Genomic DNA, 26,515 nt, shown 5'->3' on the forward strand with positions numbered 1-26,515 from the left:
CCACACTGTTGGCCCATGTTCATTTTGGCATCAATAATGACTCCTAGATCCTTTTCTGCCTCTGCACTGACAAGTAACTGCTGGGCAGCACATGACTGGCCATCTGTGAAGACAGAAGATAAATGGGCTCAAGATGAACCACTGGAAAGGCTAAGGATAATTCCAAATCCAATGCTACCTTCCTTTCACAACCCCCTTTAGAGAAAGATTCCTATTTGTTACAAAATATGTTCTAATCATTTACCAGGCTATCAAGGTGGACTGAATTAGGTAGAGAAACTGTTTAGAGGGAAAACAAATCTCCTGTCCACTAAGAAATTAAATCAGTTTGCTATGGAGTTTCTGTCCTCACTCAACGTGAATGGGAAACACCAAGCAAAGAATATCAAAGCTTGAGGGGGTGGGAAGAATAAGCAAAATTCTAATTACTGTTCCACAATAACAGGCAAAAATAAGAGCATGCTCATATTAGGCAGGAGCATCACAATTTAAGAAGTTTTTTGGGGACTGAGTGACTCTGCTTCCAAAGTATGTTTCTAGAAGTCCTCCTCAGATGAGGTTTCAACATCTTTTTTTCTCCCTTTTGTCATTCAGAACCTTACAGAGGGAATCAGGATTCCTTCTTCACAGACAGCTTCCTAGATTACTAACATGCCAACATTTTATGATGTACTCAGAGGAAGTCTCCTGTTGGAACTATACATCCATTAACACTCAAAGGGAAATATATTATTGAAATATCAGTAAGTTCCTTGAAAGCAACTGAATTAATGCAGTATTTTGTGGTTTGTGTGGGGAGGGGCTTGGGGCGGGGGGAGGAGAGAAGGAGAAGAGGGGAGTTTTGAGGAGAACAGTGCTTCTGTTCACAGGACAGGGATGGCATGTTACTCATCCTGAGCTGGAAATCAGCCAAGAATGTGTACTGATAAAAGATACCTTGATTATGAAAGCAGCCAGCATGAGAGAGAGTGCCTCATGCTTTAACCCCTAAACCTGGCTAATGCCCATTTGAGTAGTATAGGATAGTCCAAAACACCACTCAGGTTCTGAAACGTAGGTGTAAATTTGAACCCAGAAGGCACATCCAGACAAGTGCACACCTGCAATTTGCGGTGCCTCAAGCTTGCTTGTGGTGCCACAAACCACAAGCAGCAAACATGCAACTGTACACTGAGCTACAAATTTGCAGCGTGGTGCCAAAATTTGATACCAGGATGTCCCAGTATCAAAACAAAAACAAAAAAACTTGCCACAAAAAGCAGCAAACTGCACATAGTAGCAATGTGTGCCACCAGAAATGGTCATCTAGAACCATGCTCCAGCAATCAGCCAGGCTCCATGTGGCAGGATTGGTGCCACTGCTGCCCGCGGAGGCCCAAAGGATCCCATGTATGGTTGCTGGGGCCAGCACAGATACTAGCTGCAGCCTCCCCCACCCAGGAAAATCTGGAGCGTACTAGAGTACACATGTAGGCGGTGTGTCCTGCGGCACAAAGCAGTAGCACAAGACTTGTGTGGATGTTTTTTGTGCCCCTGGAAATACATGCCTCTGTATGTGGAGACATGCTCAAGGGGTACATTTACACATGCACTTAACTACAAAGTAGACAAATTTGCACTATGCATGTGCAAAACTATTAAGCTGCAAGAAAATAATTTATGCTGCTGTAAGATAGTAGTGTCATGGACAATGCTATGTTATGGCAGTGTAATTTACTGCAATTAAATGCATGTGTAGATGCTGACTGCAGGCATACATTGTGCCTAATCACCCCAGCCAACCAGGGAACCCAGACTCCTGCCTGCTGCCTATCCATGTGGTTCTGCACTTTCAGCACCCTTGTGCCCCAGCCAAGCCCCTCTGTTGCCAAACACTACCACTTGGAGCCCAGGGCTGAGTGGTCCTGGCATAAACTGCTCTGCCCCAGCTCAAATCGCTGCTGTGCCCAGAAGTAGTTTACTCCAGCTAAAATTGCTCCAGAGTTTATTGCTTTGCATTAAGTACACATGAAGATGCACCCAGGAAAAAGGTTTCTCTTTGCCTTGCAGAAATCCAAGGATTGTACATTTGCATGGGGAATGGACCCTCTTCCAAGAGGGGCATGGGTGAAAAAGAAACACTTCCCACTCTGTGTTCCCTTCTCTGGCAAGAGCTGAAAACTAGGCAAGCAGCAATAAAGGAGGTATTGTACCTAAGAGCTGACCCCTTTCTCTCTGCCAGAGTAAAAGTACATCAGCTGAAGCTAGATCAGTACAGTTTCCATTACACTGGGGCTTTAGGCTGGGCTTCATAGCAGTAACAAGCTTCTCTGCACACTTATACATGCTGAAGAGTAGAAATGGGATGAGCCCAAGAGACAGCACCAAGAAAAAGGCTTTTTACAGCAGAAAAGCCCTCAAATTAGGAAGGCAAAAAGGAAAAGATCTAAACCCCGATTTTAACCCATTTGCTAATTAACAATATGAACCTCTGCCTTCCAAAGGAGGCATTTGTTTTTCCCTTTCTAGGTGCTGAGGTCTCTGAAAGCTACAAGCTATTTCCCCTGAGTAGGTTCTGTGCAGTTCTCTGCTCTAAGAGAATCATCATGCTCCTGGCTGAGACTTTCTATGGGGAGTTGCAATGTCAGGTACTGACCAAGGCCCCAGCACTGATTCTCAACCAGAGTGTTCCAGCATGCTGCGGTGTTTTGAGATCCTTTTAACAATACCATAAAGTGCCATATGATATTAACACTATTGGGTATGCAAACACCTATACATAATTCACAAAAAAGTCCAGAGATTTCAAATTCGAATTCATAGCATCAAAAATGTTCTGTCCTGCTGTGGTTTTTGAGTTCTTTGATACAGAAGAACTGCTCTATTTTTCTGTAGTTAAAAACAAGTGAAAGCGAAGAGCTGGCATCTTCCAAAGGGTGCCTTGAGTCTAAGAAGGTGGGAGAACCACTGCCCTAGCATGCCCCTAGCATGCCTCACACTAGCAGTGCTCAGCAGCTTTAGCCAGGAAGAAGTATTTAATCTTTAATGCCGAAGATCTGGCACAAACAAGGGTTGGTGGGCTGAGGCAGAAGGACACATCTTGCCTTGTGTGAGCAAGGACTGACAGCTTATGGAAGGCAAGGCCCAGCTCAACCTTGCCAGCCCATTCCTGGCAAAATAAAGATAGATGACTTTGGGCAACCTATTGCCTCATTCATTTCACCTGGCAGCCTACCATATAATTGACTTGGTAAAACTAAAATCCCTTTCTAAAAGGAGACTTGGACGCAGATTGCCTCAGGGCTAATTAACATATAAAGCCAAAATGTTGCTTCAGAGTTGGATAGTTTCTATAGTTTAAAAAAAAACAAAAACCCTCTTCTGGTGAGTCGAGCTGAAGGGCAGTGGGCTAGTCTTGGGACTTTCAGCAACAGTTATGGCTCACCTCCAAACTCCACATGTGGGAGGCTTGTTAACAAGGAGCAGGATTTGAAGCTTTATCTGAACGTCACTGAAATGCACTTACAACCTCAACTATTATTTAAACATTTTTTTTACTTGTGGTTATTTCAGAGGCCACGAACATAGTTATCTCAACAAAATCAACTCAAAATTAAATTAAAAATAAGACTAAAAATATGTTGAATGTATTTTGTATATTTTGCTTTTTTTAAATGCTTAAAATCCTAAAACTAGTAAGAATACTAGAAATCTCATTGAAATATCCATCCTGCACTAATAGCATGGTATATTTTTAACACAAGACAAAGGAAATCCTGGGTTTTTATTGTACCAGCAACAGCTCAGACTGATTAGCACAAAAATCTAATTTGCACTGATCAGCCTAAAGTGAGGAAAGTAACTTGATATGTTAATTTTCCATTTTACAGTATATCAAGGGAAAGCACCTGCATCTTTACCAGTAGTAGCTTTGCTCTGTGTGTTTAGAATAATAGATGCTTAAGACAAGATGGGTACAAACTGAGACAAAGTGACTTTTAGAAGTCTGGAGGGTTTGTTTTGTTTGTTTTTTTAACTAAAAAATAAGCATCTTATCCAAGTCTGTTTATCAGTTTTCTCTATTCATGGCTGTCCCACATGGACACAAGGGATGGACAAATTTTTAATGTTAAGTATGAATTTTAACAAAATAAAATAAGGCATCATGAGCAGATTATTTTTTTAATTAGCAGAGAAGAAGGATACTATGCAGAAGATATATCTGTATGCATGAGATAAGAATGCATGAAGTACACACAGAAAAATACTAAGGAGGGACTTCATCAATTAGATCCCTTACAGTGAAATGCTACTTGCCATTTCTCATCAGTAATGTCTCAAGAGACAACCAAGGTTGTGTATTATAATGCTGTGTTATTAAAATATTCTTTCCCATCCATTCTTAGACATACTGAGTGAGAGTTATGTTCTCTGGGGCAGGAATTAAGCCACCAGGTTGGTATTAATATTATTAATCATTATTTTTGTTAGTAAGAAACCAACTCTGCCCCCCCTCCAAAAAAAAACCCAACCAAACAAACAAACAAACCAGGAGACACTCACTGATACAACATTCACACAGTTCAACAGATACAACGCCTTGTAATTAAACATCCAACCCTAATTTGCTATTGCTTGTCACACAGGGGACAATTTCACAGAAGTGTCACTCTCTTTTTCTCTTTTTAAAAACTGATCATTGGTTGGAATTTACAGTGTACGCCTGCTTGAAGCTGGCACGCTACCATGGAAGTGGGCAAAGTGCCCTTTAACAGATGGGTGCAAGTGTAGGCATGCCAGGGAACCAGTATGTTCATGAAGTTGGAATACCAGGGCAGATTTTTACCTAAAAATGTCAAAACTGCAATCTGTGCAGTTTCTGAATCTCTGGCTGAGGGAACAGAAGAGAATTATTTATTTAGGAATATGCATAGAATGAAGTTACAGCTCTGGCAAACCCAGACCAATCAACTGCCCAAAAAAACTTTGTTAAAGCAGAATTAAGGATGCCTCATGGCAACAGCTGCCTTTCCAACATGCTAAATCTGATCACACTTAAGCATCTGAAAACTAGAAAACAGAATTAAGGTACATGCCACCTCTACAATGCAACTTTAAGTCTGCCCCCTTGAGCTTCCATTATCCAGTACAGGTGGTGTCATAAATAATATATGGACAACGTGTAGCATTTATCTGCATACACTGCAAATGGAGGCACAGTGTTAAATGCAGTTGTACTAAACAGCAGAAAGATTAGTTGAAGCAGATTTGAAGACTTACCTCTCACGTAAGGAGAGATAAACACGTACTTACAAGTACACCTCACCATAATCCTGACTTTTGCAAGTTTTAACTTCAACCCTGTATGATGCTCTTGTCATGGGAACTGTCAGAAGTCTGCTGGCATACATGACTGATCCAACACGCTTAGTGAGGGGTAAGTAAAGACAATGTCTTGGAATAAATCCTCAGAGGAACAGGCATTTCTTACCCATCAACCAAAGCAATTAGGGGAAAGAGGTGATTTCCTTCTCCTGATTAGGGAGTACTGCAGAGAAGAATGGTCCCTGACTGCCTTTTCTTTTAAGCCTAATGGAACACCAATGGGGAAGAACTGTTAGGGAATATGGTGGTATATGAAAATAGAGCTGTTTGACGCTGGAAAAGAAAGTGGACCAGATGTCATGTTGCCATGTCTGCTCAATAGGACCTTGGGAGTTCAACACAAGGCTTGATAATCCAGTGAAAAAAGACATTTTTCCAAAAACAAAACAAGTAAACAACAACAACAACAACAACAACAAAAAGCTACATTGCAACCACTTTTTTTTTTAAAGGCATGACTAGAAACAATGTTACCCCAGGTAAGTTAGTGATTTTAAAGTAAATGTAACTATTAATTATATACTTTTGTTGAATTAAGTCTCATCTTGCAAAACTCTAATGAAGCCTGATATTACTGACCTCAGGAAAGTAAAGACTGTAAACAGGATGCGTTATCTTTGATTTGGTTTCCAAAAGAGCCCGCTCCTTTCGCTGTATACTTTGTTGTAATTCTTGCCATTCCTGTTAAAGACAATAAGGATGTAAAAAATTATGCTGTAACCCTAGTTATACCTTTTATTTTTAAAAATGAAATCTCAGTACTTCCAAAATAGTGTACAGATAGCACAGAAACACTTATGCCAACGTGCACGTTATATAAAGAAAAAGGCAAGTTTAGTCAGTGGTCAAATTCCATAGAACAGTTTAAAAGAAAAAAAAAATTAAACAGCCTGGAAACATACTATAGCTCAGCTACACAGACACCCTTAAAATAAACCAATTCAATATAAAAAAAATCGGAAGGACCACCACATTGTTCTTCCACAAATCTCTCTATTACAAACAACAATACAAAACAATGACAGCTAAGCAGTTGGTAGGCAATCATTATTTATGGCATTTAACTGTCTCACATTGTTTGTTACAGCCACCTGTTTTCTCTCATCTTCTACTTTAGATTTATGATCTTTGGTGCAGGCATCAGCTTTATGGCATGAGAGCAGTGCCTAGCACAATAGCGCCAAACCCCTTCCTGGGCTTAGTAGGAATTAATGTACATCAGCTTAATTCTCAATTACCAGATTTCTTATAGGGAAGCATGTATACTAATTCTTCTCCCACCACTGCATGTTTGTAGCATGCATTATACAAGACTTAATAGCTCCTGTGCATCAATGACTTTAAAATTACAAGGAAATCTTGTACCAGAGAGTACTGTCTATACAACAAAATACTGTAGGCATGGAATCTTACTGCATCTGAGTTAATTGTCAAAAGAAGTTTAAAAACTTCAGAACATTCTTTCCCTAAAAATCAAGCTGTTCATTTCTCTTGAGATTTTAACACTTCATTTTCCCCTCCATAAGGATTCTTGACTGTTCTCCCTAAGGAACAAGCTTCATTGCCACACTCCAACTGGCAAAACAAGGCTTGATATAAATTTCTCCCGAGAGATTTAGATGTTACTCCTTCCACCTTGTGTTGCTCAGCCTGTACTAGCGGTGAGAGAGAGATAAAAATACTTGCTCCCCCAAACCTTAGAAGCAGCACCACCCTCCGTCACAAAATGAGGCTTACAGCTTCATCATCTTTGTTGTGTTTTTCATCTTGCTCTCTGTCAGAATCTCTATCGCTTCCATCCTCTTTTTCACTCTGAGAGTCTCTGTTAGTTTCTTCTTCATCAGATTCGCTCCCTTTATCAGAAATTTCTTCATCTTCCTCCTTTACCACAACTTCCTAAATCAGAAATAAAAGAGCAACTCTGTAATTTAGTTTGATTGTATTTATTCTCAAGGGTAGAATTTTGCTTCCCCAAGTCTGAAGGTGGGATTTCAAGTCCTATACCAAGATTTGTACTTAATATTTGACCCAACAATATTTGGTGGGTACTATGCTGTGTCAGTTAGTCTCCCTCAGATGAAATGCAAAATAACTTCATGATCACATCTCACATCCAAGTGAGAATTAATCCCTCATTATACTGAACAAACTGCAATGTCCAAGATGCATACAGAACTGATATTTAGGTTGTGTGCACACATTCAAATGATCTGGGAGAATTTTCCTGGGTTTGTTCTCCTTCTAGAAAAACTTACCCCAAAACGTTTGAACACACATTTGAATGCTAAGCCCCTGAAGAGCAGAGAGCTTGCAGTGCTGATGCTATACAGCCAGGGGTCCCATGTGCACATAGCTCAGCATGCTCTACAAGCTTCCTCAGTCTGCCTGGAGACAGATAGCCTGTTGCTCACTGGACTCAACTGCTTTAGCCAGGCAGGAAGCAGAACACCTTTGCAATTCCCACATTGTGCTGCAGAGAGACACAGGTTGACCCTGAGCAGTCTGGTTTAGTCCAGCAGAGCTGTCCTGTGCACTACTGCTATCTCCTGGGGGGGGGGGGGGAAATGGGGAGGGACAAAATACCTTGGGATACTGGAGGACTGTGCTGTAGCTTCTCTCAGAACAGAACATGTACAGACATCAACTCTATCAGGAATATTTTAACCTGGGTTGTTCTCAGGGTATTTTTCTCCTAAAGCGCCCATTTTTATTCTGGGAGAAAAATCCTGAATATACATACACTTGTGGTTTCCACTGGGAGAGCAGTATCTCTCCCAAGAGAAACTGAATGTCTGTATATGGCCTAAGTTCAATATTAAAAGCAAAGTGCTTTAAAATCCAATTCTGCATTCAGAGAGTAACCTGGATATCTTGCTAAGTGGTGTCTTTTCAAAACAAAAAGTGTTTTAGTTCAGTTGAAGGCAAAATTATATACTACATCTATAGAATGGGGAACTTTATCATAGAAACCAGGGATTCTAGAAAGGATTTAGGGGTGCGCAGTAGTGAAAAAAGCATGAGCTTGTGACAAATAAGGCTACTTAGTAAATATATAAAGGCTATTTTACTTCCACATTACAGAATTGGAGAGATGGATACTGAACAACTGAATTCAGTTTTAGAATCACATTTCAAAAAGGATGACAAAACCTTGGAGATAGTAATGAAAAGTACCCTCAGAAATTACTGGCAAGCTGGAGAAAATGTCTTATATAGAGGGATTAACTGCACTCAATCTACTAAATTCATCAAAAGATGACAGAGTGCATGTGATTATGGTGTGTAAGCATCTTCAAGGGGCAAAAGTAGCAGTTACTAAAGGACTCTAATTTAGCAGAGGAAGGCATAAGAACAACTAATGGAAGGAACATGAAACCAGAAAAATTCAACTTAGAATCAGACACACACTTTTAATACCCAGGTTGATCAACTACTAAACAAGCCACCTAGGCAGGCAGCAGGTTCTCCATCTACTGGTGACTTCTAATTAAGACTGGATGCCCTTCCACAACAAATGCTTTAGTCAAACCCAAGCTACTGGGCTCAGGGCAAGTGTTAAGAATGAAATTTAATGGCCCAATATATTCAGGAAAAGAGACTAGATTTTATAGTCCCTTCTAGCCCTGAAATCAAGTCTATGAATTAAAGACCAACCCCATTAGCTTGCTTTTGCTTCTGCTGTTTTGGCTGCTGCAAAGGTGGAGGTGCAGGTTTCTTTTTCAAAGGTTTCTTTTTCTTTGATTTTGCAGCCTTCTTGGTTCCTTTATTCTTTTGTTGCCAACCTTTGCTTTTAACTCTGTTGGCATCTCCTTGCTGTAAGAAAACACAGTGATTAAACAGCAGTTAAAATAAATGTTTTAAATTTGGGACAACTAGATTCACAGATTTAAAAGCTTTATCTTGTAAGCCAAAACTCTGTAGGATTTTGTGAAGAGCTAAGTGAGAACTGTATGAATGAGTCATTCAAAACCTGAATGAAAGTTCATTTCTTAGCCAGGAAGATGAATACTATACCATGGCTTCATTCTTCACTTACCCCATCCTCAGTAGGTTGTTCTTCTGCTGCACAGATGGACTGTTCCTTTTCAAACACTTCCTGATTATGGAAGAAAGTAAAAGTCCATTAGTTTCCATCTGTGCCAAACAAAATTGATGTTTGGAGAGCTATACTGTCACTCTGACATCAAACTGAACTTAAATGGACTAAAATAGAATTTTTTCTTCAGTATAAAGAACTCTGTTTTCAGTGATAATAATCACAGAAAACTAATTTACTAGTACTAAAAAGCAAAAGTTCAAACCTTTGTACAAAACTTCGCAACACTAACATAATAGTACTTGTGTTAAAAGGTTTATAATGATAGTCCTGTCTTGTTCTTAAGCATTTACTTAACCTACAAAATATAAAAATTCTGCATCACAAAATTAAGCAGCAGTAATAAAATGCAAGTTCTTCTCCAGTTACAAAAGTACCAAAAAAAGAACAACTCAACGTCCAGGATACTATTCATGGATTCAAGAGCAAAAATCAAGCCAGAAGCATGATAAATAGCAAAGTGTAACAAATGACAGAAGACACAATCTCTATGCCCACCCCCACCCAGAAACCATGAAACTCTTGCATAACTAAATACATTTTTGCATTTGTTGTTTAGCTTTGGAAGCTAACACTTGGCACAAACATTTACCCACTTAATTTCTTACAGAAAACTGTCCTGTACTAAGATTGCAAAGATGTTTTACTGACAGTACTATGAATACCTAGTATTAGCATGAGATCTCAAAGATATCAAACATTCAGATCTTGGGCACCTCTAAACAAGGAATAATCTGCAACAAATGAGGAAGAGGTCTTACAGATGACAGCTATCTTTATCACATATCCCTGATTCATCCCCAGAACAACCACATACTGAACAAAGCAGGAAACCTATGGAAAATAAATCTAATCTTATTTTCAATCAGAATAAGAATAAAGATACAATTAATGCTACTAAGAAAGAATATCAGCTTCTCATTTAAAGACACTGGCATTATCAACAGTCCTGCCTATTTACTAGCAAAAATTTGACCTATTCAATATTTTTTTCACAAGTACTAATAAATTTATATATCCAGGTTAAGAAATACAAGCTAGGAAAAACGAGTATAGGGTGTATGTGCTACCTGAACTTGACCCCATCACATTAAAGGGCTGTCAGACCTAGACCAGAGAGTTTCTTCCAGGCTGAACCCAGCCAAAGCGTGGCGTGGTTCTGGTTCCAGTATGGGATACACCACAGCAGCAGTCACTCCACAAGGGAGCAGCAGTGGGACTGGCAGCTGAGAAGGTGGGACTACAATGATGGCAAATGGCAAAGCGGACAGACAGCAATCAGGGATGCATCAACCCTTGTTCATCCTCCTGGCTCCAATCCTCATGCTCACCAGGGCCCAGACAATTACTCCTACCCAAACCCCCAACTTCTGGGTTGCCCACCATTAGCCTGGAAGGACAGAATCATAGAATCATAGAAAAGTAGGGTTGGGGATGACCCTGGGATGACCTCAGGAGGTCATCTAGTCCATCCCCATGCTAAAAGCAGAACCATACCCAACTATATCATTCCAGCCAGGGCTTTGTCGAGCTGGGCCTTAAAAACCTCGAGGGATGGAGGTTCCACCACCTCTCTAGGTAATCTGTTCCACTGTTTTACCACCCTCCTAATGAGAAAGTTTTTCCTAATATCCAACCTAAACCTCCCTTGCTGCAACTTGAGATCACTGTTCCTTGTTCTGTCATCTGTCACTACTGAGAACAGTCTAGCTCCATCTTCTTTGGAACCACCCTTCAGGTAGTTAAAGGCTGTCAAATCTCCCTTCAGTCTTCTCTTCTGCAGACTAAATAAACCCAGTTCACTCAGCCTCTCCTCAGAAGTCATGTGCCCTAACTCCTGAACCATTTTCATTGCCCTCCACTGGTCTCTCTCCAACTTGTTCAAGGGCGGAGGGGGGGGACCAAAACTGGACACAGTACTCTAGATGTGGCGTCAATAATGGAGAATAGAGTGGAATAATTACTTCCCTCGATCTGCTGGCAACACTCTTACTAATGCAGCCCAATATGCTGTGTGCCCTTGTTTCCAAGAGGGATAACTGCTGACTCAAATCCAGCTTATTGTTCACTGTAACCCCCAGGTCGTTTTCTAGAGAGCTGCTGCTAAATCAGTCAATCCCCAGGCTGTAGCAGTACATGGGATTCATCCATCCTAAGTGCAGGACTTTGCACTTGTCCTCATGAGATTTCTTTTGGCCCAATCCTCCAATTTGTCTAGATCACTCTGAATACTAACCCTACCCTCCAGTGTACCTACTACACTACTCAACTTGGTGTCATCTGCAAACTTGCTGAGGGTAGAATCCATCCCATCTTCCAGATCGTTGATGAAGATATTGAACAAAACCATCCCTAGGATTGATCCCTGGGGCACTCCACTTGATACCAGCTGCCAACTAGACAATGAGCCATTGATTACAGCCTCTTGAGCCTGACAATCCAGCCAGCTTTCTATCCACCTTACAGTCCATTCATCCAACCAACCATACTTGCTTGCAAGAATGATGTGGGAGACAGTATCAAAAGCCTTGCTAAAGTCAAGGTATATTCCATTAAATACTTTCCACCCCTCCACAGAGCCAGAGTCATCATTGAAGGCAATCAGGTTGGTCAGGCATGACTTGCACTTGGTGAATCCATGCTGACTGTTCCTCACAACAGTAATCCAAAATCCACATTTTCCATGATTAAAATGAAACACCACTATATACACACACATATATATGCATGCTGCCCTGAAGAATTAGATTCTAACCCTCTCTGTCAGATTTCTTACGTGATGCTAAGCAAATCCTAAACTAGACTTCATGTAAGTGATCAATAAAGACCATGTAAGTGGTTGGCTGTAAACAGAAGTTGCATTTCTCTCAGGAGAAAGCCTGTAGTCTTCACTTCAAGTACCTGTGAAGTATGAGAAATAAAATGCACTAACAATTTTTCTCGGATATTGCTATGTACATCTATAAGTTAATTGTGGCTCATTTAGCATAACTGTCCTGCGTCCCAGAGACAAGTCTGTCAGGCTATGTGCTCTCTGTGGCCACCTACTGACAGAGAAGCAGCAATGCAGCTTGGAAGGCTACACGTATAAAGGGCTATTTTGATTCGAGTTGAATCCCAGTACAATCAGAACTGCCTATAATGAGAGGTCTGTTTAAAGCCCAACTACGTGTTCCTCATTTTCTGGATGGCTAAGTCAAGTCCCTGGAGTGATGTGCAGGATTGTCAGCAATCCTGTTTAAGTTATCCAACTTGCATATTGTAATTGCCTAACCATAGTATTATCTACAACGTGGAGAACTCATAGCTAACTGCATATTTTGAACTCAAAGTAATAACTAATGCAAAGTACTCTGAAAAAATTAGACACCCAGATTTGGATAAGGTATTTTTTTAGCCTAATCTTGGGGCCTCATTTCTCCATCCAAGAAATGAGGATAATTCCCCTTACACTTTTGTGGGATTCTGTAAAGATAAATCAGTATAATATAGTATAGGCCATGGAAAAACCATAAGAATATTAATCATTTACTTCATGGCAAGTATTAAACAGGTGGCATGTCTACACATGAATTTACAAACACCTAAACTTAATTCATCTTAACCTAAGGCACATTAAGACGATTTAGGCATGTATCTAAATGTGGATGCCTTAAGACGCCTCGCTGGGCTGCCTTGGTCAGCACTCTGGACAGCCCCTGGAAGGTGGTGGCAGCATAGCTGGGCAATGCCCAGCACTGGGGGTGGAAGCCTCCAGTCCCTCTCAGATGCAGTTGGCCTGGCCCCAGCTCCAGCTCCCTCCCTGTGTTCCTGTCTCCCCAGCGTCAGATGACAGTGAGCCGGAGCTGAGCCCATGGGGCCCTGCACTGCTGCCAGGCGCCACCAAGAAGGTGACACAGAGGGTACTGTTCTGCAAGGCACAGATGCTGGAGCTGGAGCAGTGGTTGTGGCAGCAGCAGTTCCTGTCGGGGTGCACTAAGTTGATAGAGGGGGCAGCAGGCGCAAGGGCTCCTGTCAAATCACAAGGGACAAGCCCCCCTGTGACTCCCTGCCGGGGAAGGGGGCAGCACAGCATGGACAGGGCTTTTGCTAGCAGTTTCCCCATACCTCTCTCACAGGGTGGGTTTGCTGGCTAGGCAATGTAACCCTGCAGGGGCGGGATTCATGCGCCCTTAGAAACCCATTTGGTCTTGGATCAGGTGGGTCAAGGAGAGAGCTAAGCCTCCACCACATTGCGCCCAGCCTGCCAGGCCTGAGCTGTGCAGAACCACCAGATGCTTACACAGGACAGAAGTGGACAGAGCAGGGAAAGCCATGCTGGGGGCAGACACAGTCCCAACCCACCTGCTGTCCCGCACAGGAGCCCCAGCACAGACTTCTAAGAGCACCTGGATCCTGCGCATGCAGCAAGGCATCTCACCCCTACAGGGCTATATTTCCCAGCCAGCAAAACTGCTCCAAAAGAGAAGCATGGGGGAGCTGCTAGCAAAGGCAGTGAATTGAGTGAATAGAGTGGCTTCTAAGGTTTCTGATTAAGTGAACTTGGGCACACAAAAGCTTGTGGAGAGAGAGATTTAGCCATGTTAGTCTGAAGTCAGTCAGAAGGCAGATATACACCTTTACAGACTATAACTAAATTAAGAGATTAGTGATCTTTAGTGAAAATGAATGTATTTAAGATATAGACTAACTAAATATATATATATATATATATATATCTTATTTAGTTAGTCTATAAAAGTGTGCATCTGACTGACGTCAAATTAATGTGGTTAAATACTTCTTCTCTCTAGCATTTCTAACATGAAAACAGATGGTCTTGAGGAGAAGTGATTTAATAATTTTAACAATAGCAGTGTTTGATTTAAGAACATTTTAAAAATAAAATTATGAATAAAATTAAGCAGCTAGCTCCCAACACAAGAAATCCAGTTTATCCCCATAATGCAATATAAAATAGCAGATTTCTTGACTACTTACTGCCATTGTCTGTCTTGTTAAAGTGACCAAAACAGTGACTAGTGATCCTACTGTAATATTGTTGCTGTCTTCATCATCCAAAACTAAGATAAAAGAAAATAAATACTTCCATTTAGCCTTTATTTTTTTAAATAGTTTCACACTTTTTCAAAATTTAAGCATTACTAGAGGGAGAAAGAAATTTGAATGCAGTCAGCTGACTCTTCAAGAACTAACAGAAACTTTAGAATACTGGTGAGCCCCCATCCCAAAAAACCCAAACTTTTGACTATACTTTTGAACACCACCAATTTATACATTATTATAATGAGGATTAGCATAAACTACATTACAGAAACACTGAAGTTACATAATAAGTAGGAAATTCAAAGTCATGGCTGTTGTGGGAAACAATTCTGCAGCATCGTACATTTTATATTACTAAAATTTTATGTTTTAGATATATTATACTCATGTGATAACTATATCTATCTCGAGATATCACATAAGAGTATAACATATAGTAAAATTATATACTCCAACATATTTTAGTTTGAGTATAGTATATACACATAAATGCCACATATTAACAAGGGGACCTAGTTACAGTTTTTTAATTGTATAAATGAAGGAAAATCCATCTCAGTTTCAGAGCTGCATTCACAGTCCTGCATCCCATTTCTTTTTCAGAGAGAAGAGAAAGAAAAAATAAAATAAAGCAAATAAAGAATACTGCAGAGGAGTTTGTAAATAACACTGATCACTGTCAGTGGGACTAGTGAAATGATTGGTAAATCTCTCAGATTAACGTATTACTGTACTCCTACTGATTGCTAACTATGTGCATTTTTCCTTCCCAAGTATGAAGACAGAAAAGATTAATCCTACCTTGCATAACTTCTTAAAAAAGGTGCACATGTTAAAGTTAGAGTATGCAGGGGTAGGGACAGTTTTTGACAAGCAATCAGATCAGTATAGGCACCTCCCCAAATTAGTAAATGTAACAGACTGATTTGAAATGCACAGTATACTCTTTTTACTTAAATGTATATATGTAGACTCTTCAACATTTCTAAACACCACGTGTAAAAATAAGTTCAGCAGGCACACATGCCCCTTGTTGAGGACCATGTATATGCCGAATTCAAGACTAAGCCGGCTGAAGAAAGATGTCAACATTTTGACTCTGACAACACTGATATTCATAATGAAAACATATTTATTTTGCAAATATTTCCAAGTCTTCCAAATATCTCAGAGGTAGATTAACATTAAGCTTTTCCATTAGGAAGATGTTTGAATGATCTCTATTTACTTTGTTTAAAAATAACTTTGCAGCACCCATGTAACAAATTTCAGATAACCAGAAAAAAAAAAGAGAACAATGTATTCAATTCAAACTGAACACTAATTAATTACAATATGGCTATCCAAAGTAGAATTTGTGCACAAGACAGTTTCTCTCTCTCACACACACACACAGAGGATCATTAATGACCCAGACACACACACGCTCATATTTAGGTTTACACAACACTAAATCAAACACTACCATCAATACCGCTTGAGGAAACTATTGCTAACCTAGGAATCTGTCAGTCGTTTTGATGTACTTGAGTTTCTCAAGCTATAAAGTTGACATGTAAGAGCCTGTCATTCAGGAAAATCCACCCTTTTCCAGGTTACATATATAATATAATGAACTATTTAAGAGTTCTGAGCAGATTGCTGCCAACAGACTATCAAGTCGTCAAGAGGGAAAACATGTGCATGAAAGGACCTCCCACTTACCCTGTGATTTTATATCCATGGTGACATGTGGAAAACTGCCAAGGACAGCCATAACTTCATCGTATTTCTCATCTTCTAGGAAATGTAGTAAGTTGTGGCGGTCAGATTCTTTCAGACTCACCAAGTCCTGGATACTTTTGATTTTGTGCTTGGTTAAACAACAAAAAGGGAAAAAGAAAAAAAATTCACACTACAGAAAAATCTTGCCAAAATGAAACTCTAGTTAATAATACATTACTTACATCCTAACAGTGCAGTGTTCATTTGATGCACGCACACTAAAAACTCATTGGAAAATTGATTTGTTTAAAAAAATTAATATAAACCAACAAAAAAATACATGTCCCATTCATGCTTACTGTACTTGCATTCAAATCACTGTTGTTAAAACTGAAGTAATAATTTATACAATACCTATTATTTTAACTGGACATTTCAGTAAATGAGGCAAAATAGCTCAAACATCTTATTAATCTTGCTTCTATATTTTCTGGTTCTATTTTGCATAAATAAAAAAATCCTGAACTTTTTGCTATATGTTGCAATGTTAAGAAATTAATAAAGAGAAATGTGTTTTATACACTGGTCTGGTAGTCTATACATAAAACAGTCACTGCTGATAAAATCTACAGACAGCATCAAATAGCAGAGCGATAAATAGAGATCTGGGTTTTCTGTTTCCCATGGGGAAACAGAGAAAACTGCAGATTTTCCTCTTTACCAGAAGAAACCATGGATTTCTCATTTTGGGAGAAAAACCCACAAATTTTGAAGTTTTGCATAGAGCATTCTGCACGCTGGCAGAGTTCCAGCCTGCAAGGGGCTGGAAGGGAGCGGGGGAAGGATGGTCAGGCAGGGAGCACCTGGTCCATGTATATGCACATGGCCACCAGGCAGCCTGGACAGCAGCTCCCATAGGTGGGGGGGGAGGAGATTGAGACCCCCAAAAGGGAGGGAGGGAAGGAGTTGGCCAGGGCTAGGGCTGGGACTGCTGCCCAGCTGGGTAGTGTGTGGGGCTTGGGGTTGGGGCTGCAACGTGAGGCCACAGGGTCCCAGCAGGGAGCAGGATAGGGCTGCAGGTGGCTTGTCCACGGGGGAGGGGCTGGCACCTCACCACTGTGCATACTTCCAGGAGGCAAAGGGAGGGCCCGTTCCCTCCAGATCTGTGCGTGAGGCAGGCGCAGGGGCAGAGTGGGCTGCCTGCTGCATGCTCAGGCTCCCGGACTGCTGCCCTACCCAAGGGCCTCCGCAGGCTGGCAGGTGCAATCCAGGGCTGCAGGGCAGAGCAGGGCCATGAAGCAATCTCCTTGCCACTGCAAGGTCCATGCTGCCCTGGCATGGCATCACCTGCACGCACAGCAGCAGTGACACGCACAACCCTGAGCCACCATCCCTGGTGCTGCCGCCCATGCAGTGAATGTATCGCCAAGGCAACATGGCGCTTGCAGTGGCAAGGAGATCCCCATGTGGCCCCACTGTTTCCTGCAGTGCTAGGTTGCAAGCACTGGGCTGCAGAGGCCTCAGGGGAGGGCAACAGCATGGCAGCCCAAGTCTGCAGCCTTCCCAATACACATATCTGGGAGGTATGGGTCCCTCATGTCCCCCAGGAGTGTGCGCAGCAGCAGGGAACCACCCTCCCTTTTCCCCCGTCTGAGCCCACAGCAGGCAGGCAGCAGGCAGGTGAGCCGGGCTCCACTTTGCTGCAGCAGCCACTGCCTCCTGCGTGGGGCAGAGAGATGTGGACCTGGGTCCCTGGCCCTGTAGCCCTGGCACCTGGGGGCCCCCTCCAGCAGGTCTGAGGGGAACAGGGGAGGGGAGGAGTGAGGGGCCTTTCATTTTAATCATGGCTTTTAGAGTTTTTATGACAATTTACGATTTTTTTTATCAGAGATTTTGCAATTTTTTATTTTTTTTTTTTTTAATCAGGGAAAGCCAGCATCCCTGGTGATAAATGACAGTAACGGGTTGGCCATAATTCAGAGCATTCTGTATCACATGATAATACAGGTCCATTCAAACAGAATGTGTTTTAATATAGCCAAATGTACGGGTCACACATCTAAGGCAGTTATACCCAACCAGAGTGCCATAAGAACCTTTAAAGGGTTAGTAATATTAGGTGTTCAGTGCCTATATATGATTCACAAGATTAACCAGAGCTATGAAACAGGAATCTACTATGTCAAAAACATTATGACCGGCCATGGTCTTTGAGTTTTTGCAACTGAAGAATAGGTCTATTATTCTTCTGCAGTCCAGATACGAGTGAAAGCTAAGAGCTGGCATTTTTGAGTGAGCCCTGAGTCTAATGAACAGTAACCCTTGGATCTAAAAAGGTTGAGAACCACTCACTTAAAAAGGAAGCGTAGGTCATACCTATAAAATGGGGAGCTGCATCCTGGAATAGTGTCTCAGAAAAAGGATTCAGTGGTCACAGTGGACTAGTTCCTCAACACAGTGGACAAGTGAGAAGCTTTGGCAAAAACAGCCAATATGTTCACTGCATGTCTAAACAGGTCAAAATTAAGAGAAGGGAAGAACTCTGTTTTTCCTCTATATAATACTGTTTTGACTGGCATTGGAAAATGGTGTAATTCTAATGTCCATATTGCAAAAGCAATGTTAAAAAATTGGGGGGGGGAATACAGAAAGATACATACTAAAATGAATTTAAATGCTGGAGAAAATACTCTGCAGCAAGTTAAGAATCTCAATCCATGTAGTTTACTAAAAGGAAGACACAGATGAGTGGAATACAGTGTTTGAACACTTTAACAGGGAGAAAAATACCAGGTACTAAGAAGTTCTCTGACCCATGCAGAGATGCATAACAAGAACCAATGACAAGATTTGAAAATCAGAAAAATTACATTAGCAATAAGGCAAATTTATTAGTGTGATGGTAATTAATCACTGAAACAAACTACCAAGGAAAGCCAATTGCTGCTAATTTCAGTGTTGATTGATGGCTTCAAGTCAAGCCTTTCTGGAAGATGTACTTTATTTTCAAACACAAGCTGTTGGGTATAATACGGGTTTAATTGGAGGAAATTTGATTGTCCAAGCCATACATAAGGTTAGAAAAGATCATCTAACAGTCTAACCCTATTGAAGAAGCAAGATATTGTTTTTGTCCAGCATACCTACCCCAAAATTAATTATACTATGGATTCTAACTCTCAGAACATGTATCACAGTCATTCCACAATTCATTTATAAGACAATCAGAGATGCATTTTAAGGAACCACGCAATTCAGGCATTCAAGCTATGAATCAGTAAGTTTGCCAACTCATAAACAGTGTCACGGTAAAGGAAATAATACTTAGTCATGCTCATCTTTCCATTATCAAGAGCTTCATACCTTTTTATTATTGGAAACTCTCCTATGATTGTCCTCTTCAATGTGAGGTAGCTGCAGAAGTGGAGATTTGAACTGCTGAAGACCTTGGACAGTCATTTGGGAAAGCTTCATGCAGTTTTCCAAAGATCCCAACGATGGAGCACGGAACTCCCTTTCTTGGAGAGAATGAAATATACAACATCACTTTTTTATATTTTTTCCTGTACCTTTAGAATTTTGTGATATATTGCATTCTGAAGGAAGACAATAATGACCAGTCTAATGACCATGAAGGGGAGATTATCTTGCTTGCATGCTAGCAAGATAATATATATATATTATATATAAAACAATTAAAATTATATATAGCAGCAAGATAATTTGTATTTATAATTTTAAATTAAAATATATTTTAATTTATTTGTTAATTTAATTTACTATTTTAATTAAGCTACTAATTACCCTCTGCATAGTAGTGTCAATTTTGCTTTAAAAGTTATAAATTATTTGTCTGTTTAATAAGTAAAGAATTCCTGGGCTTTATAGCCTGGACAATTTATAGCCTGCTAATTTTTTTTCACATTGTGCTATACAGATTCATAGTTGTTAGGGCTGAATGACTGCTTCCCTCCTAACCCCGTAGACTGCCCATGGGACAGATGGGGTAAATAGTAATGTACCCGGCCCAAAGAAAGAACAACATTTTTAAACTCAGTTTGTGGTAAATGTGTACCTATAAATAAGATTAACAATTATTTTAATATTTCCAGTGAATCTATAATGGAAAGGCCAAATGTGAAGTAGCAGCACTGACCTATCATGAGATGAAGAGAACAGAGCTTAATCCAAAGACAAAATTGCCACCCAGTGAAAGAGAGAGGCCTGTGCTTTAAAATAAGTAGCTAAAATAGAAGTGAAAGGTGAATCATATTATAGCTCCAATATATTAGCAACACATAGAATATTCAACCCCATGAGCAAAATTGGGGTGTGCAGACACTTACAAGATGTAGAGAATAGGAAAATGGGCAGTTTAGGGATATAAGTATTGCCTGTATTTTCAAATAGTGTGAAGTGCAATAAAATTCTCTTCATAGAGTAATCAAAAGAAACAGACACACGTGCAACCGAGTAGGCAAAGACACAGATTAAAAACCAAGCGTTGCGAGGCTTTGGCTACCACGGGCCAAAGCTTGTGACCCAGCTCCCTGCTGCAGACTGCAAATTTCCCTATTACAATACAAAACTTCAGCAGCAGACAGTATTCTGGAATCACTCACCTGCAGCACTACAATTTATTTAAATTGGCATAATAAGACATGATTATTAGAGACCCATATTACAGCACTGCCTTCATCTTCAGCAGAAAGACATTTACCTCAGTAGGTGACGCATGTTAAATATTTCATGGTTTAGCTTCTTTCACTAATCGAAAATGTAACTGTGTTGGGCATGTTTCTTTGTTTCTTTAAGTTTTTTCCAAGGCTGCATACAAGTTTCTCTCTATCAGAAGAAATTTCTTTTAGTAGAAAAACAGCCTAGGAGCCAACCTGTACAGACGTTCCTCTTGCCCAGTGGTTCTCAACCTTTTTGGACTTGAGCACCCCTCACTGGACTCAAGGTAGTCCTCTACAACTTTAGTGAATTTTTTGGCACCCAATTAAAAAAATTAATATACAAATGTATTATAGTGCCTACCTCCTTGCAGAGAGGCTTTTAAATTACCACCCAATGAGAGCAGCAGAAGGGCAAGAGGGGGACTGGGAGGCTTTCCCCAAGCCTGATTTCCGGGTACACAGGCTTTCAAAAATCACCACCCCCCACTGCTCAGTTGAATGGAACGAGGAAGGAAAGGGGAAGGAGGCACAGACCAGAGCTGGGCTTGTACACCCAACTCCCAGCCATGCTGGCTTTGCAGCTGTGCAGCAACGGGAAGCATGTAGAGAGGGGCAGCGCAAAGGAACTGGCCAGTCAAAGCTCCTGCCCGCTTCTGACACAGGGAACTTAGGTTTGAGAAGCAGGAAGGGAGCAGACTGGACTCAAAGTAGACCCTTCAACTCCTGGGTTATGAGAGGATAAGAACAGCTGCCTCTGACACCTTCCCCAGACCGGTAACCCTGATCTCTGGAAGGCACAGGAACCTTTTCCCTCCCAGGAGAAACTCTCGTATGTGTGATTTAATCCTGGTGGTTCCCAGCTTATTTTTCTCCTAGAGTGGCCATTTTTGTTCTCGGAGAAAAAGCACGAATATCTGCACATCTCTGTTTTCTACAAGGAGAATAGCAATTTTCCCAACAGAAACTGAACGTCTGCGTACAGCCCAAGTCTCAACAGTATAAGCCAGGGGTCCTCAACCTTTAGCTTGTACACTAGATGCAACCCACACAGCCGTATCATATTGTCTGCAGGGCTCCCCAGTGGTCTGGAATTCTGTGGGAACAGCAGCAGCATTAACTGCTGCTCTCCTGCTCTCCCATTTCCAGACCAATAAGTAGCCCTGTGGGCTGGACTGGATGTGTGCCAGTCCTCTGGCACACAGGGGGCCAAAAGTTCAATGTCACTCACATAAATCAGTAAGGTATCTATATTTTGCTATTTGTTCAAAGATATTAAAATAAATTTTCACTATATGCAGCATGTTTTGTACATTTCTTCTTCAGCTGTGATTGAAGAAAATCATGACACAGTAGATGGAACAGAATAACCAGAAAACGCCAATTTTTAATAAAACACAGTCAAACACTAACTTTCATTTTACACATTTGGGAAGAATTAATATTGAACTTCTGCAGTTCCTCAGTAAAGCTGAAGCAAATTTCTTATACAAAGATCATTTTAAAAAAACCTTTAAAAATTATTTTAAAGTTATCTTGAAGATAGGAAAACAATGTTGTAGGTGGAAACAACCCCTGCCTTGTTCTGTCTTAATAGGAAAAGTGTGATGCCTTCACCACAATATTGAACTCTCTCTATATGTCACAGGCCAGGGGCATTATATATTAATAGTGAATGGAGAAAGAAGCTTCACCATAATGACAGCTAAAATAGAAGGATGAATACATTCATAACCAAATTTCAGGCACCAAATAAACCATGTAAGCCATCATCATTTAGCAAATGTCTCCAAAATCAAAGAAATACTCTTGGGGAAAGAGAGGCCTCTCAGAATAACTGTAACATCCTCTAGTAACCCCACAATAATTACCCTTATTAAAAGGGGCAGGGTTTTGGTCAACATATTCTGTGCTAGCTCTTTACAAATCATGTCCCACTAATCCACAATAACAATTCAGTGGTACTGACATAACGTATTTAAGTGTTCCTGCTGACCTTGCCCATTTCAGCATTCCTTGTCATTCCCATGACATGGCTTATTGAGTCACAGCCATGCATAATATTGCATGGTAAGCTGTTCCCTAAAAATAGACAGCAAGAAATCTTTAGGAAGCTAAAAAACCTCTAAAAAGGATTTTGAATACGATTCTGATGAAAGAAGACATACAGCTGAGGATTCTCTAGTAGCCAAATGCATTAAGTTCTTGAAGACAGCATCAGAAGCTTAAGTGTTTTGTCATTATCTGCAGGCATGAAAGAATAGTGCCTGCGATGCAGAGAAGCCATGGATTCTCTTTGTTCTAATAGTGTTTAGAGCAAAAAAGAGGAGAGGATTTTAAAGAGTATTAAGAGGGGATCTGTTAAAGTATTACATATAGATTAAGATGGCTCCCCCGAAAGGCTCAGAATGAAAAAAGATTGAACAGACTGTAAACTATGGTGGGGAGGAAGAAACTGGGAGCAAATAAGATGAGTGAGAAGAAAAAAGATGAAAGATATAAAAAGCAATGAAGGAAGAATGTGGAGGGAGAGGATGACAATGGAAACATCATATACCACATAAGTGATAACAGGGAGCACAAAGGCACTACTCCAGCACGATATTTTTTTAAACTTCTGACCTTTAAAAATGTGCTTGCCTTTATTACCATTGTCCCGGGACCCGAAGGGGGCGGGAAGACTTACCGGGAGAGCAGGACGCCACAGTGGAGGGAGAGCCCGCGCGGCTCGTTAGCCGTGTCTATGTACAGCTGCGACCGGCAGCTGACGGTGATGTCAGCTGCTGGCCGGGAGATTTAAAAATGGCGGCTGCCGCTCCGGCGGGGGCAAATGGAGAGGGGAAAAAATGGCTGGCAAAGCCGTCCCTGACGACAGCCCAGAGGGACAACAGCTGCTGAGCTGAAGTGCTGGAGAGTCTGGTAGCCGGGAGAAGAGGCGGAATGGCGGAATCACTAGCAGAGAAAGCCTGCAGCACCCGATCGGGTGAGCAGCGGAGGATCAAGACCCCCCGGGAAGATCCCAAGCCACAGGAAGTAAGTGCCATGGCGGTGGGTGCGGGAAGCACCAAAGAGGGGCGTGAGGCTGACGGCTCACCCGGCAGGAGAGAAAGATCGGGGTGGGATCACCACCTAGAATAGAAGGCAGCGATCGAAGGATACGGGGACAGCGCTATATATATATATAATTCCAGGAGATGTTTACTCCCGGGGCCAGACCATAGGGTGCTGGTGGTAGGTCAGGGAAGTAGGCCTTATAGAAGGATCACTTTGAAGAAGTACACTGCTGATGGTGTAGGGTGACGGATCAGTGGTGGGAATTATACAGTGTTATAGGGCTGGGACATCTGTACCGGCGGGGAAGGAGTCTGATGTACCATCACGGAGCAGGGGGAGACCACGGGTGGCATGAGGCCGGGTTGTACGGGTGGCAGGAGCCCCATATGTAACCAACGAGGCTAACCCAGGACACCGAGGGACCTCTGAACTAGCCCCGCCCCACTGGGATAACAGCAAAGTCGTGGCAGGCGAGAAGCGGGGTTGGCAAAGCAGGTATACAACCAAACCTAGTAACACCAGTGCTCGGTGAAGAAGGTGGTCACCAAAACAGGGTGCTAGATTACTAGGAGGGATCTGCAAAGGCCCATCGGGGACAACCATCTTACAAGTGACCCTCTTTCAAGATCACAATTGATTGCAAGAAACAATAACCTCAGGTTGGGAATTACTTGCAGGAACAGTTTAACTCTTAAGAAACTGAGAACTTTTTCATGATAGTGATAAGACTATAATGTGCAAGAAACATTTTATATACATTTCTTTAAGTACCACAGCTCAAGGTTTTCTCCAGGCAACAGTTTTTTTGGAACAGTGATCCAATGAAGAGTGAAATTTTATTAGTTTAAATATAAAGTTTCTGCCTTACCTTCACGGCTGCGAGCCATTATTATCAATTGACAGATAACATTAATCATTTCTTGAAGTAAAGCAGGACATTTTTTCAGGATAAACTGCTGATCTGAAAAAGAAGTGATTTGATGCAATTATACTGCTTTCTATTAGATGCCCTGCTTAATTAATTTTCTGAAATATTTCTGACCCTTGTTATATTTTAAGTAATGTCTAACCTATACTCAATAATACCCTCCACACACAACATACACATACACATTCTTTTTCTTTTCTTCATATTATTCTTTAGCATATATATCAGTAATGTAACTAAGGGGTAGGCAGGCAGGACACCAGGCCAGGGAACTAACTTAGAGGACACCAGTAAGGCTCCCCCATCCTCCAAGAGCATCTCTCATGGCATGGGTATCCCTGTGCTACTGCTGGCCACAGAAACCACACAGGCACAGCACCCATGCTCAGCAGTGTACCTTGGGGGGAGGGGAATGTCACCTCCCTCCACCAGCAGGCTTTGCCACTGGGGGCACAGTCCTGCCACTATGTGTTGTGGATGGAGGTGAATAGGGCACCAGGAACAGACCCTGGGGAACCCATGCTGCTGCCTATTCCTCAGTTTCTACAGCCACTCAAGTATAGAGAGCCCAGGCAAGTAAGACTCCTCCCCTCCCGCTCCCTCTTCCCCTACTTAAACTTCTGATGCATATATTCTGATTCTTCCAGAAACTGAAGATTCTCAACACCTGCTGCCTTCCCAAAGATCAGAAGTAGTTATGGATAACTTTTGGTAGACTTCAAAACACAACTCCCTATGTACAGCAAACAAACCTTTCTGCTACTTTAAAAGGGATGGGGGAGTTGCAGCATAGGAGCATAAAGCAGCTGTTATGGTCTGTTTTACCTGTATAATCCTGTAGCAATATAAGTCACCCATTTTTGCCCCTCAGTGAAGTTACAGTGGTTTTGCTATACTTGTATTGGTACAGACTCATGCAGACATAACAGCTGCATCATAATGGCCTGTATGTGTATCCTTTGATACCACTACAATTATTTTATGTCTATACCTTACAGTATCAGATTTTAACAAATTGATTCTCAAAAGACTATTCTAAAATAATCTCTTTTAGGAGGTGACTTACACCTAAAGGAAAATGCAGCGTTTACGCTTATTTGATTCTTAATATGAAAGCCTGAAAGGTTTATAAAAAATCCTTCTACTTGCATATAGAGATCAACACACTGAAAACTGAGTGACAGAGGGACTCAAAATCCCTTTCTGAATATTTTAAAAACAATTCATTTTCCATTAACAAACCTAATTCCAAAGCTTATCACACTTGTTCAAAAAGATGCTTTCTGTTCAAATCTAACACATTCCCAGATGCTTCACATATAAAAGTATGACATTTCCACAGGCAGCTGAGACCCCAAAAGCCCTCAGTTGATCCTAAGGAACTCCATGCTTAACTTTTCTGATGTTTCTAAATAGCAAAATAACAAAGCAGTACAAACATTTCAGGTTTCCACTATCCATAAAAACAACACGAAATAGCAAAGAACTTTTTTTTTTTTAATATTTGAAGGTCACGTATAATATAAATCTAGCAAACAAACAAGCAAATCAGAATTCTGATCTTTTCTCCTCTGTCCCAGTAAAAATAAAATTAAAGAAAGTTACTATACTGAGGGAGCCATTTCACCACTATCTTGAATGTATTCC

The 26,515-nt window shown here is 41.1% G+C and overlaps 1 protein-coding gene across 1 annotated transcript in view; it reads right to left on the reverse strand.

Annotated features, from left to right (window-relative positions):
- Positions 1–26,515, reverse strand: part of SEC63 (SEC63 homolog, protein translocation regulator) — a 97,078-nt gene that overhangs the window by 7,551 nt on the left and 63,012 nt on the right. The window contains exons 11-18 of the mRNA XM_019537860.1: positions 24,809–24,901; positions 19,574–19,728; positions 16,211–16,358; positions 14,441–14,523; positions 9,401–9,460; positions 9,019–9,177; positions 7,102–7,260; positions 5,944–6,045 (exon numbers count right to left, since the gene is read on the reverse strand). Coding sequence (XP_019393405.1) covers positions 5,944–6,045; positions 7,102–7,260; positions 9,019–9,177; positions 9,401–9,460; positions 14,441–14,523; positions 16,211–16,358; positions 19,574–19,728; positions 24,809–24,901 — 959 coding nt within the window. The remainder of the gene's footprint in view (positions 1–5,943; positions 6,046–7,101; positions 7,261–9,018; positions 9,178–9,400; positions 9,461–14,440; positions 14,524–16,210; positions 16,359–19,573; positions 19,729–24,808; positions 24,902–26,515) is intronic.

Source organism: Crocodylus porosus, unplaced genomic scaffold (assembly GCF_001723895.1).
Source record: "Crocodylus porosus isolate Cpor-Errol unplaced genomic scaffold, CroPor_comp1, whole genome shotgun sequence".
Classification (NCBI taxonomy): Eukaryota; Metazoa; Chordata; order Crocodylia; family Crocodylidae; genus Crocodylus; species Crocodylus porosus.